Raw genomic sequence first — 21,087 nt, forward strand, 5'->3', positions numbered from 1 at the left:
GGGAAAGATGTAGCAATACTTGCCCCCTTCCAGACATCTATGCCCCTATATTATTATATTTTCACCTAGAAATTTAGGATAGATGAATCCTATTGCCGTTATTAAACTATATTATACTCTTAAAGAAAATTAAGTATTTTCAAGCCGATGAAAGTTCAACGCAACTACGGGGGAAGGGGGTGCAGTGGCGAAACCACAGTCCCCCACAACCTTGAACGGAAATCAATTTTAGGGGCAAACATGGAAGTAAAGGAAAGCAAGAGTAACAGGACAAAAGGATACTCAAGATGGATTTTGTTTTCACGTCTTTCTTGCATTATTTCTTCCAGACTGCCAAGAGCACCTGCGGGTGGGGGGGGGGGGGGGGACAGAGCTGCAATTGCTCCCTTGATTTCAAATTTTATACAAATTTTTGTAAAATGTTCTTGCTCGCTTCGCTCGCAATGTCTGCTTTTCTTGCAGTCTAGTCAAGTTCAGAGCCGTAGCTAGGGGTCGGCGGGAGTTACCCTGGACGCCAAACGATCTAAATGAAAAAAATTGTAAAAGAGAATAATATGGCGCTCCATGAATTTTTTCCCCCATATTAAATCGACATTGTTTTTATTTATAAATTTGGATCTGAAAATTTATTGGTCGCTTTGCTCGCAATTTGTTTTCTGTAATGCATTTTAAATTACCGAGGAGAGAAGTACTGATGCTAAAAGGTTTTCTCTTAAGTGCATGAACAATTGTTGGGAGGAAAACGAACGCGCAGATTTGAGAGACAATTTATATGATTTTTACTGTTGGTATATAAGTATATGTTGTGTGTGTGTGTTGTATATATGTGTGTGTGTATATATATATATATATATATATATATATATATATGTATGTATGTATGTATGTATGTATGTATGTATGTATTTATATGTGTGTGTGGGGCGGGGGAGGGGTGTGTATATATAAACACACCCATCAATGCAATAAAATTTAAACAAGTGAGATGAAATTACGCTATTCTTTTCCGGCCTGAACTATCATCAAGACTATCCCCCCCTAATCAGAGGGTCTGAGCACGCCTATGACGGGGACTGACACTTTACGTAGGTGTAGACACGCTTCGTACAATTTGATGATATCGCGATTACGTAATGGACGTGCAGCCACTTAACTGAACCCCCCCAAATTCACTTTTTATTACTAAATTCTAAATTAGCATAATATCACATAGTTTACCTATTCATAATATGCGCCGCATTGGTGCACTTTGTGGATTGTGCATTAATCAATATCAGGTTAATCGCGGCCGGCAAAGTGGAGGGAAAATGACAATGAAACACAACGAGGGGGCCCTTGTTTCCCAATTAATGAAACTTTGTCTACATGCAACTGAGTCGCTGCGTGAAATCGCTGAAAATGTCATTTATTAATTTCTTAATTTTGCTTATTTTATATTGCTATTCTAGCACTTGGTGTCAACAAAGGCGATGAGGATGATTAATGAAGTTATGAAATGGATGATAGGACATGATGATCCATGTCTTACACAAAATTCTAAGTTGGGACTAATGAATATCGATTTGTCTTATCATTTGTCAAGTAGTTACTTTTAACTCCAATCTTTTTCAAGGACTTCTGGGTTAACATCATGTGTGTTGCGCGATGAAGATTCGACGAAAACCACCATTTCAGTAAACTTTCTTGACAATGACTCTAATATCAGTAAAGAGAACATTTTCTTACGAATAGCTGTTGTTAAGAAACAAATTCCTGAAACTTTTTCTGGTGGTCTCACGGCACCCAGCTGTTGTTTGTTATGGCTGGGCTTGGGGGTATGACTCACGCTGCTGTCAATACTCAATCATTCCCGAGAATCCAGGTCCGCCAGGCAAACCCAAGCGACAATTTTGTTATTTGGGTTGCATAGACAACAGGCTTTAAGATGTTACGATATCGTAGGTCTCGTGGCCCAAGAACTACTTTCCATGACTGTACAAGGCTCTGTGTCACGTACACAAACTGCATTGTTGTTGTTTGAGGTAGAGGATCATAGATGGCAGCATGCAAAAAGAACGACGCATATATTTGATGATTAATAAAGCAGTTTAGAAAGTGGGCCAGAGATGCCAGCACTCAAGAAGACGTTTGCCGTTGTGAAAGGAGAAGGAACAAAGAGACGATGTGGTGAAATAATGATTGTAGATATTAATACTAATAATAATGAAAGAAATAAATGAACTTAGTACAATAACAGGATATAAATAAGGTGGAAAGGGTAATTAATATTCAGTGACAGCATAAGTGATCATTATACAAAAGTAAAGAAGTCGAATTGTAATTACGATTCTGGGTCTATTTCGGTTCCCACGAACTGAGAGTTTCGTGCGGCTTTTGGGTTGTTTTTCCCAGGTGTAGCGCCATTTCACGGCAAGCACCCAAGCACTTTTGGTAGGCGCATCTATTGCAGCTCCAAGTTAAGGTTAGCGCCGGCCAGGCGGCGATCTTTAACTAACCCTTTTCTCTTTTTGTTTGTCTGGTTGATCGATTTTCCTAATATTTCCGCCAATTTGGATAAGATCGACAAAGAAGCCCAAAGAAGAAAAAAAATACACAATATGTAATAATTACGAGAAAAGAAGCATTAGTAATTACAAGCAGCAGCAGCCTTAGTAATTACAAGAAGAAGAAGCCTTAGTAGTAGTAATAAGAAGATGCCTTATTAATTACAAGAAGAAGAAGCCTTAGCAATTATAAGAAGCAGCAGCCTTAGCGATTACAAGAAGAAGAAGCCCAAAGAAGAAGATTGGCTACAATTAAAAAGAAATAAAAATAGAAGAAAAATATTGTATGAAAAGATTTCCAAAGTTATCAAATATTTGTACATGATTATTCAAGAATATATTACGAATTGTACCCTCCGTAGTGGGTTAAATGTATTGTTTCTTTCCATATATTTGTAGTGTTAGTCACCCTGATCTGTGCCCAGAGGTATCTCATTGTTTCTACCCTGTGCTAAGCTGGCAGATGCTCACGTGAGAGGACGTGGCATTGATTAATGGCGACCAACATGTGGGGCACGATACAGACCAGAGGTTGAAATAACGCGAAGAATAAGAATTTGGAAAGATAAGTAAAGCATAAATGGAAGAAGGAAAATATATATGTTGTGGAGAAGAAGGAAATAAGGAAGAAATAATACAGTGTAAGGTATGCGAAGAAATGAAACACTGGTTATGTGAAGGAATCCGGAAAATATGAGAATATATGTGAAAGGGGAGAAGGATACGAATGCACGGAATGCAGGAAAGCAAAATTAAAGGAAAAGGAAGAAAAGAAAGAAGAAGAAAACACGATGGAGATGTTGATGAAAATGATGATGGAAATAAAAGAATGTCAAGATCACAACAGCAGAAGGTTGGAAGAGAAAATAGAAGAAAACAGCAAAGAAGTTAAAGAAAGGTGGGAAGAAAATAATCGAAAAATAGAAGCGATGGCAGAAGTAAGCGAAGAAAACAGGAAAGCATTTGAGAGAAAGATAGAAGAAATGATAAGGATGGCAAATGAAAGACATGAAGAAACCAATAGAAAGATCGAAAAGGAAGCTTCAAGAATGAGTGAAGAATGCCAGCAGAGGAGTACAAGTTTAGAAAACAAAATTTTGGCAAATAAGAAACAGATAGATATTAGGATTTCCAAAATAGATGAAGTAGAAAACAGAGTAGAAGAAATGAAAATTGTGACAGAAGAAACAATAGTAAAAGAAACTTTGAAATTTAGAGAAATGATAATTAGAGAGCGACAAGAAGTTAGGGAAGAAGTAGAGGAGAGTAATAAGAAGATGCAAACTCTCGAAAGTAAGATCGACAAAGGAAAGAAAGAGAATGAAGTACAATGGAGAGGAATAATACCTAATAGAGGATATGAGAATACAAGATAAGCCAATAGGTTGCAATCGAGAAGGAAATGATGGAAAAGAAGAGTATGAAAAGAGGAGAATAAAAAAGGAAAGTAGTAGCGACGAATCGACTACAGAGGAGGAAATAAAGAATAAAAGAAATCATCAGAGGAAGAAAAGGAAATGGAAAAGTAGTGAAGAAGGGAGCGACAATGGAAGATGGTTGGACAAAGTAAATGAAAGTAATTTGGAAGTGGGAAAATATAAAACAAGAATCCCTAAGCCTAATGAATTACAACACTTGCCCAAGTTTAATGGAAATATATCTGATAAGTGTCCACGAAAATTCCTGAAGGAACTGACAACTAACGTGAAGCTAATGAGGATACCAGGAAATATGATACTAGACCTTATCGTAGGATGTTTTGAAAAGTCTGCAGCAGGCTGGTATCAGTTAAATCAGCACAAGTTTGAAACATTCGAAGAGTTTAGTAAAAGATTTTTGGAATATTATTGCAGTGAGGAAATTAAGGAAAGGCAACTGAAGACATTGAAAAGAAAATATATAGATTGGTTCAAGGTTGAGAGTTTGGAAGCACACACATGGGAAACATTAAGGAGCTTCAGAAATTTGAATGAGGAAGAGTTGGTTAGACAAGTGATACAAACGCTACCAATATGGACACAAAGAGCGGTGGCTGTAGTAAAGATAAGGAAGGTTGAAGACTTGATAGACTACCTCAGAACAGATGACATGCTGAAAAAGACTCAAAGGTCATGGGATAAGGAAAAGGAAGGTAGATATTATCTTAAGAGGCATCACCCTGAAGAGGAACAATGTCCAGAGCAGAAATTCCGGAACAAGAATTCGAGATTTGGAATATAGAGGTCAGAAATGCATATAGCGGCAGAGGAAGAGGATTCTTAGAAGATAACGGAAATGGCAGAAGGCGAAATTATGTTCAGGAAGAGCAAAGGAATTATGATAGAAGGAATATAGGACCATGGAGAGGAAACCGTGGATATAGAGGAAGAAATGATTATTGGCAAAATGTGAATCGAAGAAACTCAGAGAGAAGGATGGAGATAGAAGAAAGGCAACCTAGAGGAAATAATTAGAACGAGAGGAACGATAGGGGAAATACTGAGATAGATGAAGAGCGAGGAGAAGCAGTGGAATTAGTCAGAGGCCAGGTGCAGAACGAAGTAGGAATTGCTGGATGGCAGCAGATAAATGAGGAGTCGAGGAACGTGGAATCGGTCGAGAGGCTAAACTTGTAGAGCTCTCGCAGCAACTCCCAGGTTTGAGAGCAAAGGAAAATGATGAATATATGAAGGGAGAATATACGATAAATGAAGAAGGAATTATGAAGTTATTTTTAATTGGAGAGCCGAGTTTTGAAAACTTAAAACCTGGAAGATCATTATATGTGGAAGCAGAAATAATAGAAATTAAGGTTAAATGCTTGATCGATTGTGGTAGCGTTGTCGAAGTAATGAGCTATAAATGTTGGCAAAGAATTAAAGAGAAATACCCACAAGCAAATTTAGACGCTTCTGAAAAGGACAAAGTCAGATTAGTTATGGCTGCGGGAAATGAAGAAAACAAAATTCAGGGCACGGTACGCATCATGATGAGCATCAGAGGAGATAATTTCGAAGTAAAATTTCTAGTGATAAAGGGTTTGAGGTGTGATATAATCCTAGGAGTACCTTTCTTAGAAAATTACAATGGTCACATTCACATAAAAGAAAAACGGCTAAATCTAGAATCAATGGAGAACATGAAAGTAGATATCCCTATGGAGGATGAAATAAAAGGTTCCGAGAGCGAAATAGGCATTAGGAAGCAAAGTCTTGTATATCAGAAACATGATGAAGTGTATAAGAAGAAAGACTACGTTGATATAATTGAAAATGAAAATGTAAAAGGTGAATATGAAAAAGAGGTCGAAATAGATGACCATACATACAAGGCATCGAAAGAAGAAATACAAGCCAAAATGGATGAGTGTCATTGGATCTCGGAAAATGAAAAAGAAGATTTAAGATATATTTTGTTGAGACATAGGGGAATATTTAGCCAACGCCCAGGAGTGACGGATGTATACACCTATAGGATTGAGGTAGACACAGTGAGTCGAATAGTGTCAAAGCAATATCCTATACCCTTTGCAAAGAGAGAAATGTAGAAAAGGCATTGAAGAAATGGTTAAGTTGGGGATAATAGAGAACTCCAATAGCGTACTTGAAAGCCCAATGCACGTGGTAGACAAACCGGACGGAGGTGTGAGGCCCGTACTGGATTTAAGGGGCTAAATAAACACGTGCTAATTCCCAGAAATGAAGTAGAAAGAATAAATGAATTACTACACACTTTTTCAGGCAGCATATACTTCACATCATTTGATATGACTTTGGGATACTTTCAGGTAGAAATAGAAGAAGAGTCTAGAAAATATACAGCGTTTCGATATGGATCAAGGTTATTTCAATTTAGAAGGCTCCCATACGGTCTAAATTCATCAGCATCAGCTTTTATGACGGCTCTAAATAGAATATTTAGTATAGAAACAAGAGAATGGCTTGCTATATATGTGGATGATATGTGTATACATACGAAAGATTGGGAGAGACACATAGAAAAAATAGATTGGGTATTAAGTAAATTGGCAGAAGCAGGATTAACTGTCAAATTGGAAAAATGCTCTTTTGCAAGGACGGAAATACGTTTCCTAGGTCATGTAGTATCTGGAGGTGAAATAAAGATGTACCCAGACAAAAATGACGCGATAAGCAAGTTCCCAAGGCCAAACACAAGGAAACAACTTCAAAGACTCCTGGGAGTATGTAATTGGCGATCGAAATTTACACACAATTTCGCAAGCAAAGCCAAGCCATTATATGAACTTCTCAGAAAACATATAAAATGGAAATGGGAAGGAGATTAAGAGGACGCTTTCCAAAGACTTAAGCAAGACCTTATACAAGCGCCAGCTATAAGCCAACCTGATTTTGGGAAAATGTTCTTTTTAGGCACAGATGCATCGAACATTGGATTGGGAGCATACCTATTTCAGAGAAACGACTCCAACGAAGAGAATGTGATACAATATGCTAGCAGAAGCTTGAAGAACTTCGAAAGAGCGTATACAATAAGCGAACTAGAGTGTCTAGCGATAATATTTGGAATTAAAAAGTTCTCTGCATATCTGAAAGGCAGAAGATTCAAGGTGGTATGTGATCACAAGAGTCTAGTTTGGTTAAATTCTGCAAGACAGTGGAATGCAAGGCTGACAAGATGGGCGATCTTACTGCAACAGTACAGTTTTGATGTTATGGATATAACAGGAAAAGAAAACCATGTTGCAGATACTCTAAGCAGAGCACCTTTGAAGAGAAATCAGGAACCAGAGGAAGTGATTAGGCTAGAAATCAACGCTATCGCTGAGGAAGAAGTAAATGGTATTAAAGAAGAGGAATGGCGAGTTGGAACAGAGGAAGATGAGGAATTAAGGGATATTATCAATGTTTTGGAAGGAGAGGAAGAAAACAAGGATGTTATAGATAAAGAGCAGATATAAAATTATAAATGGCATCGTTTTCCAAGTTAGCTATGAGAATCCGAACCAAGTAAGGATAAGTGTACCACGAACCTTGATAAGAAGACTACTTGAGGTTGTGCATGAAGGATCTGGCCACTTCGGAGTTGATAAAACGTTGAGATTAGCTAGGAGATTTTACGTATGGAAGACTATGAAGAGTGACGTTGTTAACCATGTCAGAAATTGTACAGTTTGCGTACAAACTAAACCCTCAAAGATAAAATTCAGGAAAGAAGAATTACATATTATAGCTAAATGGCCATTAGATATGGTTTCTATAGTTCTAATAGGACCATTACCTAGGTCTAAGGGTTTTTTGTATATATTGACGTGTGTGGACGTATGTAGCAAGTTTATCATGTGCTATCCTTTAAAGAAAGCTACAGCCAAAGAAATAGTCAAGAAGTTAGATGAAGGATTTATCAAACATTATGGTAGCCCAAAGAAAATGCTGACAGACAACGGGACTCAATTTACTTCAGAATATTTCAAGTAATATCTATATATCAAAGGGATAAGGTTGATTAATGTTACAAGTTCCAATCCAATTGAGCGTTACAATGGACAGATTGTAAGATTACTTAGAATGTACTGCCATGATCATCATACAAGGTGGTGTGCAGTAATTAACAGGATAGTTCGATTATTAAATAACTATCAGCTGAGGCAAATATGAGCCCGATAGAGATTTTCTTGTGATATGAAGCAGAGCCGATGATTTTCGATGATTTAGAATGGCCAAAGAAGGTTATGGAAAGGGGAACGAGGAAAGAATTTTTCAATGACTTGTATAACAAAAGAAAGAAAACGACGTCAAAGGAGGAAGTGAAAGTGAAGAAGATAGAAGTAAAAAAGGGTGATATAGTTTATTGTAAAACACACCCAATAACTAAGGCAATTGATCGCACAATTAAAAAACTGTTTTTCAAATATGAAGGTCCGTATATTGTATTAGATACGTTTAGGAACACTATAGTTATACAAGACACGGTGACAAAGGAAGTAAGAAGAGAAAATCTAGATAATGTAAAGATATAATTGTACGGAAGACGTTAAACAAATGTTGAAAGGAACACATTAGAAGTGAATAGTCAGAATGGATGTTGCAGAAAATTTTGTGTCACGTACACAAAGTGCATTGTTGTTGTTTGAAGTAGAGGATCATAGATGGCAACATGCAAAAGGAACGACGCATATATTTGATGATTAATAAAGCAGTTTAGAAAGTGGGCCAGAGATGGCAGCACTCAAGAAGACGTTTGCCGTTGTGAAAGGAGAAGGAACAAAGAGATGATGTGGTGAAATAATGATTGTAGATATTAATACTAATAATAATGAAAGAAATAAATGAACTTAGTACAATAACAGGATATAAATAAGGTGGAAAGGGTAATTAATATTCAGTAGTAGCATAAGTGATCATTATACAAAAGTAAAGAAGTCTAATTGTAATTACGATTCTGGGTATATTTCGGTTCCCACGAACTGAGTGTATCGTGCGGCTTTTGGGTTGCTTTTCCCAGGTGTAGCGCCATTTCACGGCAGGCACCCAAGCACTTTTGGTAGGCGCATCTATTGCAGCTCCAAGTTAAGGTTAGCGCCGGCCAAGCGGCGATCTTTAACTAACCCCTTTCTCTTTTTGTTTGTCTGGGAGATAGATTTTCCTAATATTTCCGCCAATTTGGATAAGATCGACAAAGAAGCCCAAAGAAGAAAAAATACACAATATGTAATAATTACAAGAAAAGAAGCATTAGTAATTACAAGAAGCAGCAGCCTTAGTAATTACAAGAAGAAGAAGAAGCTGCCTTATTAATTACAAGAAGAAGAAGCCTTAGCAATTATAAGAAGCAGCAGCCTTAGCGATTACAAGAAGAAGAAGCCCAAAGAAGAAGATTGGCTACAATTAAAAAGAAATAAAAATAGAAGAAAAATATTGCATGAAAAGATTTCCAAAGTTATCTAATATTTGTACATGATTATTCAAGAATATATTACGAATTGTACCCTCCGTAGTGGGTTAAATCTATTGATTCTTTCCATATATTTGTAGTGTTAGTCACCCTGATCTGTGCCCAGAGGTATCTCATTGTTTCTACCGTGCTAAGCTGGCAGATGCTCACGTGAGAGGACATGGCATCTGTTTATGCATGGAATTTTTGTCAGATGTTGCAGTCCGAAGACATCCAAAAAAAATCAATTCCATAAGAATGCCATGCATGCGATTTTTGTCGCAAGTTGCAGTGAACACTGTGTGTTCAACATTAGTCGGACGGCGATATCCGACAAAAATCGTATGCATCAATGGAGCCAAAATGTTCAGCCGACAAAAGCTGTACCACGACATTCAACAAATTAAAGGGTTGCATAGCGCCCTTTTTGTTTACATGTTCCTTCAGGATGTCCAACAAAATGCGATGCTACAACGTCCTACAACTATCTGACAGTGCCACAGTGGTAATGCCCTTCCCCTTCCCCCTCCATTCATCTGTTGGCTGTTCTGTTCCCTTACTACTTCCATACAGACAAGAAAAGTAATAATTGAATGCATTTTCCACGTGATATTTAGAGGCTTATCAAATTCTTCTTCCACTCCAGAAATTTCTCTCCCCCCTCCCTTCCCCCATCACGGTTTCTGTTCTGGTGCTGTGCATAAAAGGTGTCTAAAAGTACTTGAGGCCGAGATTTAGCAACTAGATATCCTGTTCCCATGCAGCACTACATAATGACATATTTCAAAGCAAACGCCTGGCACATTCACTGCATCGCGCAAAAAAAAAGTCAATAAAGACAAAATTCCCTGACCTTTTTTGAACTCTCATATTCCCTGACTCTTCCCGGTTTTCCAGGTCTGTCGCCACCCTGTACATGCATCATACTCTTTCACAGTTGAACACACAATGGTCAGGACTGAGCTTCAGCACAAGCATGGTTCATGAGCCTGACTACAGGAAAGTCGAAAGTTTGTAACAGTATTTATGGCCAGACTAGATATAGAAGAGCAAAGAATACTTTTCCAAGTTTACTGATCAAAAAATTCAATGTAAAAAAGTTGCTGCAAGATATATCATCCTAAATATTATCCTGGTGGCAGAATTGCATTGAATTGATTTGGTGTTTTAAGTCCACTTTATGCACAGTAAGGCTAATTGGGACTGGACCTACAGTTTGAAGTGGGTTCCGAACCACTTTGTGCCTCCACCGGGTATCGAACCCGGAACCCCTTGGTTACAAGGCAACGACGCTACCACTGCGCTCCTGGTGGCAGAAAATCGACGTAAAATAAACTAAAATATATATATTATCCCGTATCACAAAACACTCAAAGATTGAAAACCAGTGTAATCTATACTACAAAAATCTTTATTCACGGTTCTGTATGAAAATGCACATTTACATTAATGGCACTAGTCTATTAAGTATTTAATACCAAAAATCATTTACAACACATCACAATAAATAGAGTAATAAACACAACGAAATGCTGCGACAAACATAGAAAGACGTATCTAGAAAAATATTATTGCATCATCAAACTAAACTTTATTTGATTATGCAATTACTGTCGTACAAAAGTACTTTTTTTTTCTGGACAGCCTGTTAAGATATCATGAAAGGAGAGATATATTTATTTTCTTTAACTGAACTAACATTTTGAACTGAAACGCAATGAATAAACGTGTGTACTTTATGAACGGTTTACAATTTCAATTTCCTTAAACAACCAAAACTTATTTGAAATTTGTCAGACTAGTATTGAAACACTTCACAAAAAATTTAACAAATACTAACTCATACTTCATAACACACACACGTATCTTGGTAGAAACTAGCAATGAAGATGGGAAAAAACAAATTACTAATTACATACAGATTTGATTAAAGTATTTCGTCATATGTATAATTGCTCTATTTATAAAGTTCAAATAGTAATGTTTAATTGTAATATAAGTTGACAATATTAATAATAGCAATAAGAATTTCAATTTACAAACAATTGAAAAATAACCAAGAACAATATTTTATATAAAATTAATCTTTCGTAATATTACACATGACAAAACACAAAGATATCCAACTGAGCTTTGTCAAGACACAAATATAAATTTAATTAACATTCAAAAATGCAATTATATAGCTAGTTAAAATTAAAATTTTAGTTATAAGACTTGTACACGATAATAAGTTTATACATGTACAGTCAGGGGAAAAAGTAGGTTCTACATACATGGCATTAGTAATTTTAGAATTACTACATTTAGGCTTTTGAGCGTTGATGTATTTGCCTGATGGTTCAGATTTTATAATTTGAAAAATACGGGGCCAATGATATCTATTACTCGTGAATAGAAATCACGTTTCTCGGTTGTGACTGCACAAAACGTGTCAATCATGTTACATCAAAATTGAAGTTACCTGTATTCGAGAGTCAAAAAATGTCGTTTGCCAGCTTATTGCCGTAATACCTTGAACAGAATGTACACTCATTACCAAGGGTCAACCCATATCCATACAAACTAAATTTGTACTGATAAACTGCTTAAGTATACAACAGTATTTGTAAGTAGTAATAAAAATAATACACAAAAGTACACTACACTAATATATCATTGGCATCCTAACATGAAAATGAAAAAGATCCACATAAAAATGATCCCTCCCTGAGATCTCTTTTCAGAAATTGAACCTGTTTCAACCTAAAGAAATACCCAATGGAACATCACATCATTACAAGAGAAATCTAAATTCCTAACTCATATGTACTGGCATAAAATTAGCTAAATCTCCTTGTCTAATTGCATATAGAATTATTTCAATTTGTGGCACAGGAGCTAATAGAAAATCATTTTAACCCATATAGACGTTTACACACACAGTGTGTGTAAAGCTTTAGTGGAATGAACAATAAAAATGCCACAGAAAATATACATATCATATATTTAACAAATAATGATAAGACCTCAGATTTACCATCACTTTAGTCATATCTTGAATGTTTGTTTATTTTCTCTACAGGTAGAGCACACAAATCTTTATATTTTGAAATAAAACTAATATATACCGCTCAAATAATTATGCTTGCTTAATAACTGCAAGATATATACCAAGAATCAAAAACTATAATTTGATAATCTTGTGAAATTTCCAGTAACGGCACATATTGAGCGAAATATTAACACATACCAATAAAAATATTAACAAACAGATAAGAAATTTATAAAATAGTAAGGAAATTTGTTATATAGTATATCCCTATAATGATAATAATATAAAATCAAAACATATGTAAAGTCTGAATGACATTTCGTTTCTAGGCGGTATGAGGTTTGACTTCCTCAAAGATATAGTTCAAAATATTGAGGGAAGGTGGTTGATATCGTCGAAATATTGAGGGAAGGTGGTTGATATCGAACTGTTTCAATGTGAATGGGGTACATTATTTACTTCCTTCTAATATTGAGTTAGAAATTTATCTTTGTGGACGACAAAAGCGTTCAATTCTTAAAATGTTTGGTGCGACATTTTATCACATCTATATATCAGGTAAAAACTTACGAAGACGTATATACAAAATGGACCAATACCTTTTGTTGCCACCGACACAAAAGTTGTAACATAACTATTGCTAAAACAACATGTTTAATACTAGAATATGTTGAGATTTGAATCCTCATCCGCACACACACATACTACAAACACGCTCCAACGATTCATTTGTGAGTACATAACCCATCATAGTGGTGAAAGCAGTTTTGGATTTAGTCTCCAGTATCACTCTTACTTGAGATTCCACATTCTCACAGATTAAAAAAATATAATGTCACATGCTTTAACCATGAGCTTAAGTTTAAAAGTTGACTCACTCTATGAACTACGTTTACTGAAAGTACGGTCTGGTAACAATGAGGTATGCTAACACTGCTGGTAGAAGTAAAGAGATCATTGGCAGAGCCTTCACTACGGTTGAAGGGTTGCAGCCGTCAGACGAACATGTGAACACACAGGAGCGGTATTCCAGAACATCTCCTGGTTGCCGGATATAGTTGCAGTAATTACCAAGATCCCTTGATGAGCAGAACCGTTTGGTGCCCAAACCACCTGAAAAATACAAATTGTGTACTGTAACGGGGCAAAGAAAACAAGAATCACACGAAAAGCATGCAAAAAAATAAAACACTCAGCTTCCTCACATAGCTTTAACAAACATGTCGACTTTTTCTCAAAGTTGTTATGGGATCATTATAATACACCTTAGTATTCCTGTAACACTTACCTACACTCAAAAAGGTTCAGAAATCAATCTCAATTTTAATAATTGGCTCCAGTTTTATCGAAGGCAACCGATAAATCTCATAGTTTTTTTGCTAGTAGGTTATGACGTAATCTCCCCTCAGAAATATGAGAGTTGCTACACTTATTACAAATGTGTAAAATGTAAGTCTTCATTCCTTGACATGTTTTCTGTTTTATATAGGCGGAAACAGATGCACATGCCAAGGAACGAAGATTTACATTTTACACCCGTGTAATAAATGTACTTTCCTATATCATATTTGTTCTCTTATTTCATGCCAAAGCTAAACTCATTGACGCAACAACCCTTTAGGTTTGAGGACTGAAGGTGCATTTTAGTTGGATTATGCATGGTCAGTACACAGATACCCATCGCCGCTGTTTTCTGGCTTTCTAGACCGGAGCCAGCAACTTATCAAATAGCTCTCCTCCTACCCCCACGATGCCGTGTCAACACCGGGGATCGGACCCGAGACCAATCACCAAAGGCGAGACAGCAAACAGACTTATTTACCCCAACATCCGCACTCACATTGGGATTGCTCTGCTTATTGTTAAAAAGAAAATAGGTCCCTTTTGTGAAGTTAATTTTACAGGGTGATTCACATAAAACTAATATTTCTTTCACGTTTTATTTCAACAGGAATACATCGTAATGATCCGTATTAGTTTCAGATATCGCGGGACATCTGGAAGATTCATATATTCTCAACAGTGTGTGTGTAGCTGTACAGGAACTGGTAACTACCGTCGCCATGTTGCCTCAGTCGTTGTGAAGATGCAGTACACCCTACCGAATTATCATGGTGTATGTTGAGCAATTGAATGACAGAGCTAAGCCAAGGGTATTTTAAACAGGATGGCACCACATGCCATACATGAAATGAGTCATTGTCGCTGATCAAAAGTTTCTTTGAGGACCGGATAATTTCCTGAAAGTTATGGCTACCGATATTATCTGATTTGACACCCCCAGACCTCTTTCTGTGGGGGGGTTTCTTAAGGAAAAAATCACTGAAAGAATTGAAGGAGAATATTACACACGAAATCACCGGTATTGACAAGAGCATGCTCCAATGAACGTCCAGGAACATGGAACAATGTGTCAGTTTTATATGAATCACCCTGTATTATGGTCATATGACACTTTCAGAAAAAATCCCACTTTATTATTTTTTTTAAAAAATTCGCGTAATACCAACAGCAAACAGCGCTTAATATTACATCTCTGCATTTCTCTTTCTTGGTTAAAGAAAAAGCTCAAATTTAGTCTTGTGTTTTTGATGGAAAAACCTTCAGTTTCCTTTCCATCTTCTTTTGTCTTTTGCATTCCCTTTTGATTGTCTATGAACCAGCCAAGCATTGACTTAGTGGAGATGTATCAGCTGGGACTACACCCTATTTGCTTTTCTGTGCGTTCTTCCACTCGATGAAACATGTTCTGTGGGCATCCTGAATTTCTGCTTCAAAACCCCATCTCTCTCTCCCCACCCCCTCTTCCTCGCTCTCTCTGTCTTTGTGAGGTGCAGAGAGAAGGAAATAAAAGCTTGTCTTTTGGAAGACAGATATTCCGAGAAGTGTGCAAGGGCTGGATTCCGCCCGAAGCTTCTATAAAAGGTGAATTCGACCGAGAACGAACGGAATGGAATTCATTTCCTCCAGTGTCTGGGGAAATGAATTCCCAATGCGAAGGCGCCTTGCTTGTTCCATTGGTATCTCTCTTCGGGGAATGGTGTCAGTCTGGCTGGTTGGTTGGTTGTCTGTCACGTAATAAACTGTTAAGTTCACATTTGATTTGGGTTATTTAGCGTCGCTTTCCTGTCACTTTTGCTCATCGCGACGATGAGCATGATATGACGCAATTGATAAAGGGACATTCACTAAGAACACCCATGCCCAGAAAGAGATTCGAACCTGGGATTCCTGGCAACGTAGCGCGCTAACCAGTCAGCCACGGAGGACGGCGTAAACTCTTAAGGCTCGACTGGACCTTGGCAGCCGTCAGGGCGAATTGTTTCATATTTTCCTATCCATTCGAAAAACCGCCGTGATATTCCAAAATATGAAAAATTACATCAGCTTAGAATTCCTTCTAGATCATTGACGTGAATTTTCGTGTATTTTGCTTTCACTGTTATCTAGATATTATCAATAGTTTAACAGACTTACGACCCTTGTCAATTCTTCATCTGTCTCCGTTTCTTTACAATCAGCTGCGAAGGGGAAGAAGAAGAACCACACTTTTCTCGGGTCAGTTTGATGTTTGTGTGGTGAGACTGAGCAGACGACAGAACTCCACTCCTTCGTGGAAGGGAAACCCAGCTGTACGTGCTACTGTTGCCAACTTAGTATTTTGGAGCAAGGTTTGTCCAAATCACGAATCACACCAGAAAACTCTCTTGTCGTCTATTACCTAACTGGTCTCAGTTGTAGTTCAATCCAGCCTTGGCTTTGCAGTCTACCTCTAGTTGCTTCACAGAAATTGTATTCTTATTTTAGGCGGGATTTAGTTCTTTTCTGCCAATCCGATGTGACAACACTGGTTGCTCCGGTAGGTACGAACGGCAACAGGGCCCCTTAACAGGCATATGAATAACCCCATAGCACACTATGCCCCAAAGTCCTTCCCCGCTCTTTCCTTGCATTGGCGCCCTCTTCTCCCTTGTTGCCTCTTCAGAGTAGCGGAACGGCCTCCCTCTTCGCTTCTGTCGGGTGCAGAAAAAATGACCTAGGCAGTATCTACTCGACGGCAACGGTGTTCATTAACGTATCTGACAATGTTGTCATTTTATTGAAACAACTTTTTAATATTTTACATTTTGCTGTTACCTGCGGTAACACCGGCTACATGCACGCCACGCCTCTGGACTTACGTAATCGCGAAACTATTGAGAATATAATTCTAAGCTAATATATATTTTTCATATTTTGGAATATCACAGCGGTTTTATGAATGAAGAGCAAAATATGAAAAAAAAATTCGCCTTGACGGTTGCTAAAGGTCCAGTCGAGCCTTAACTTACATTGACTTCTAGTACAAATATGTCTAATGTACCATATTGTACCGTCCGAGTAAATCTCAGCCATTCAAAAGCGGAGTTTGTAGTTTCCATCAGCCACTCCAGGAGAATGCTGAGATGATATATTTAACGAAGACCACGGACGCTTACTCGCGTTTCGTTCCACCGGCTTCTTATTTGCTCGTCGCGTTGCCATCTAATGCTTGTTTCAGATCGTTTTTTGACATCCGTTCGAAGTCATGTTCAAGGAAATAAAAATCTATGATCGTCGATGCTAACAGAGGAAAACCAATTTGTAAACTATCGGGGAAATGATGTAATTTTCACACCTCACTGGACTCACCACAAATGCAAGACACAATCTAATTCAGTCCCAATTTGCATTACAATTCATTAAATTGATTGGATATCTCTCAGAATATTAAACTGACCTGGTTTGTATACAAGAGCTCGTCAAGGTGACTCCTAGCAGTACAGAAGCACATTTTAAATTACATTCACTATAGACACACACATAGTAATAATAAATCTACCAAAAATGAATTTTTATCATTTCCTGAATCCCCCAGAAACGTTTTTCTATTAACTGTTTTCTGAACTTATACAGAGTACCCTCGTCCACTTATAACTAATTGTTGCAAACTTTCGCTACCTTTGCACAATTAAATTTTAAAATTACAGTAATTTTGATGCAGAAATGAATACAATATACGTGCAAGGTGCTAAACAAAAAATACCTAGTTTGAAGAAATAGGTTTCATTAAAAATGTGAAATAGTTGGGTGTCTAAACATAATTATGTTTTATTTGGAATTGGAAATACGATTAGAAATAAAATTTGGAGATAAACATAAGGGTTTTTATACGGTGGCTATGTCCTGCGATTAAAGAAAGCCATCGGCGTCCATAAGGAAGGTCCATAGAGGTTGTTCCCCTCCCCAGTCCAGCTATATACTTATATAAAAAGAAAAAGGAAGCATGAAAATGTGGTAATATATATGACTGGATCCAATAAGAAAAGTTTTGGGAACCGCTACTGATGTATTTAACTATTTTTTATAGCTCTTTAAAGCAAATTTTGTATAATGGCAGTAACGCACATTACCATTCTGCTGTATGAATTGTGAGCATCAGCGACGAGCTGAACCAACTTTTATGGTGCATTTACTGAGCCGAATACTTGTCACACAAAGAGTACTGATAGACCAGGCAAATTTTTAATCGGCATGTTCATTAGCTTTGTTTTATGCAATGCGTGACTCACTAATTGGAACAAAAACGCCAACGAAACAGTTCACAGTCTCTGCACCAGCATAGGAACAATTTAAATGTAAGGGAAAAAGTAAAAAACCAATGAAATCTAGTAATACACAATTTACCTGGCAACATTTGTGCATCCATTCTACAATGAGAAAGTTCAACTTTAAATTCTAAACATTCCTTGCTGGGCTCAACGGTTCGATTTAAAACAGAAACGAAAAACAATCTATATATGTAACAACAAGCCAATATTGGCAATTATTCACAACACAAACAACGAAAGCCATACGTGTCTAATTTGCCATGCATGAGAAAGCAAATGATGCGTCAACAGGGCTGCACTGTGCCTAGCAAACGAAGAGGTAAAAAATCGGCATGCAGCAACACTAAACAGCGCATGCGCAAACATGTGGCTGTCTACCTCCAAATATTCTCGTTGTTTTCACACAATACTCAGCTTCGAAAACGTGATCGCAACTTATCGGGTCTATTAAATCTGTAGAGGAATCCATGTCCTCTCCACAGGCGAGGCTGTCTAGAGAAGAGCACTGGAAGCATTTGATGGACGAAGCTGAAATACATGTATAAAAAAAGAAACAAAGAACAACGGTTAATACCGGATATTCGTTATTATATAAAACGCGGATATCAGAATAATCCAGATATCAGACTAATGCGCACATTTCTGATATCTGAGTATTCAAATAATCTGTGCATGCAGATCCCTATTTACTTTTTCAAGTTCAGTAAGTTATTCTTGTAAGAATGGTGTCTGAAATTAAGGAAACAATTTACCGAATAAGGAATCGGGGCACCAAACAGAAAATGTTATATTCTAAACTGTATCCCATTTAAGTTTTATTTTTTGTTACGGCGGAAAACTTTGTGCATTTGTACTCAAGTTAGTAATGCAAAAATCTGTTTTAGTCCCCCCTCCAAAAAAAAAAAAGATATACGGAGAATTCGTAAAACGGATAAACAGACAGGTTGGATGAAGGGTTTGTAGAGAATCTGTACGGTAGAAATACGAACATGACCAATGAAAGGATAACAATGAAACTGTCCGGATAATGCACATATTCTGATATTTCGGATATCCTGACTTCACATCCGAATATTTTGGATAATCCGAATATCACGATAATTCAGATATCCGGATAAAATTTTACCCGGATTTTTACTCGTAAATAGGCCTATGTTTCTAATTTTTAGAAGTTTGTACATGATGTAGCCCTTGAAATTAAATATTAATAAATAAATTATGAAGATAGTTCGATTATGTCTAGGCGAGTTGACAAATAAAAACAATTGTTATTGAAAATTGCCGCTTAACTAAAGTGACAAATTTCAAGAGAACCTCTAACGACCCAGTACAATTGACGCAACGGCCCGGCGGTTGAGGAGCACCGAACTGCATACATACTTCGTTCCGTATATAAAAAGTGAAGCCACAGAACAAAAGTCACACGCGTTAACCAGTTGCCAAATTGGAAATAAATTACTGCCGGTATGCACAGACCTGTCTGTTTATACAATCCTTTTTTGTGTGATTTCTTAAATAATATGTAGATTCTCATTCTCTCTTATCACCACAAAGAGAGAGAGAGAGAGAGAGAGAGAGAGAGAGAAATGAGCGAGTACATTGTTGGGCACTGAATAGCTTTTTGTGCGATCATCTCTAATAAATAAGTGCCATTTAAAATTTTACTGCCGGTATGCTTTTAGGCATCTTAATTTATTACCAGTGTGGCATACCGGTTCATACCGGAACAATTCGATCACTGGCGTTAACATAATGAAAAGGCAGTTTACTCAGCAAATCAACCTTTTCGCAGAAGTGTTACAAGAACCACGTATCAAAGGTTTCTTTAGTAATGAACAAATACTCCAAGATTAGCTAGCTCAGCAACTTGTTTCTAGGCAGTTTTCTAGGAATGCACCAGGTGACTTATAGTTGGAATATCTCTGCAAGGGCAGTGCAAATCTCAGCACATATACAAAGCGCCAAACAAATATATTTAGAGTGGCTTCTGACTTGTATCGACAATCTACGTCATATTTTATTTATTCAGAATTAGAAACGACTTTAGATAGCACGTAATAAAAAGTGTATAGAGATATTTGACGTCATCCAATTGGCAATCCTATCCGAGCGTTATGGTCCAATGCGTTTATAAGGAGATACCTTATCGTATATTAAGCTTCGAAAGGAGTATTTTTCATTTTAACATTTCATTTTCTCTATCTCGAAACGTTCCACATTGCTAACAACATACTAATGTGGTTCCATTTGTATGTGATAAATCAATTGTACTACTTCGATACATAATGAATAAATAAAATGTCGCCTATCTAGTACTTTCCTGATTCTATATACAATTCTACAGTGTGTTTCAAAAGTCACGCAACCCCAACTTTGATAGCTTAAAACATGAAAACCATAAGATATATTTACACCGGGTTTTCTGCATTATAAAGCCTCATTCATTGAGAAATTTTTCAATGTTTAACATTATCATTTTACTCCATACAGGAACCCCTATAAATTAATCGAGGGCGGAAGTCGGCGTTCATTTTTTTTTTACAAAATACCACTTTTTCGGGAGGAAAATATACAAGAAATTATCGAAGGATCATAATCATGTTAATCTGTCACTTGCAATTAATATGGGTCATGTGCAGCATTTGATGCGTTTGGGACTGGCGATTATATGGGTTAAGTGAGAAGTTACCATTTTAGAGGCATATCACCATAGCTGGCAACACTAGCAAATGTAAGTAACTCTAGTCTCCAGTGTGTTAGAACATACATTTATGGGACCTACAATTGTTTGAATTATTTTTACAATCAATGTAAATACACAGCATGTAACCATATTAAAGGAGTGAGGTTATTTTTGTTCATTGAAACGCCAAGAAGCTGTGGCGGCGATTGGATTCTAAAACTAAGGGGGGGGGGGACAGTTTATTTTCCCTGGGTAGATAAGGTTTAGCACAGTGCGGGAGCCACTGCCAAGAAGTATAATATGTAA

At 37.1% G+C, this 21,087-nt stretch overlaps 1 protein-coding gene across 1 annotated transcript in view; it reads right to left on the reverse strand.

Annotated features, from left to right (window-relative positions):
* Nucleotides 1-10,824: 10,824 nt before the first annotated feature.
* Nucleotides 10,825-21,087, reverse strand: part of LOC146003767 (UPAR/Ly6 domain-containing protein bou-like) — a 76,006-nt gene continuing 65,743 nt past the window's right edge. Inside the window, exons 3-4 of the mRNA XM_083142178.1 lie at nt 18,477-18,626; nt 10,825-13,581 (exon numbers count right to left, since the gene is read on the reverse strand). Of these exons, the coding sequence (XP_082998304.1) occupies nt 13,361-13,581; nt 18,477-18,626 (371 nt within the window). The 3' untranslated portion in view covers nt 10,825-13,360. The remainder of the gene's footprint in view (nt 13,582-18,476; nt 18,627-21,087) is intronic.

Source organism: Lepisma saccharinum, chromosome 20 (genome assembly GCF_977018435.1).
Source record: "Lepisma saccharinum chromosome 20, izLepSacc3.1, whole genome shotgun sequence".
Classification (NCBI taxonomy): Eukaryota; Metazoa; Arthropoda; class Insecta; order Zygentoma; family Lepismatidae; genus Lepisma; species Lepisma saccharinum.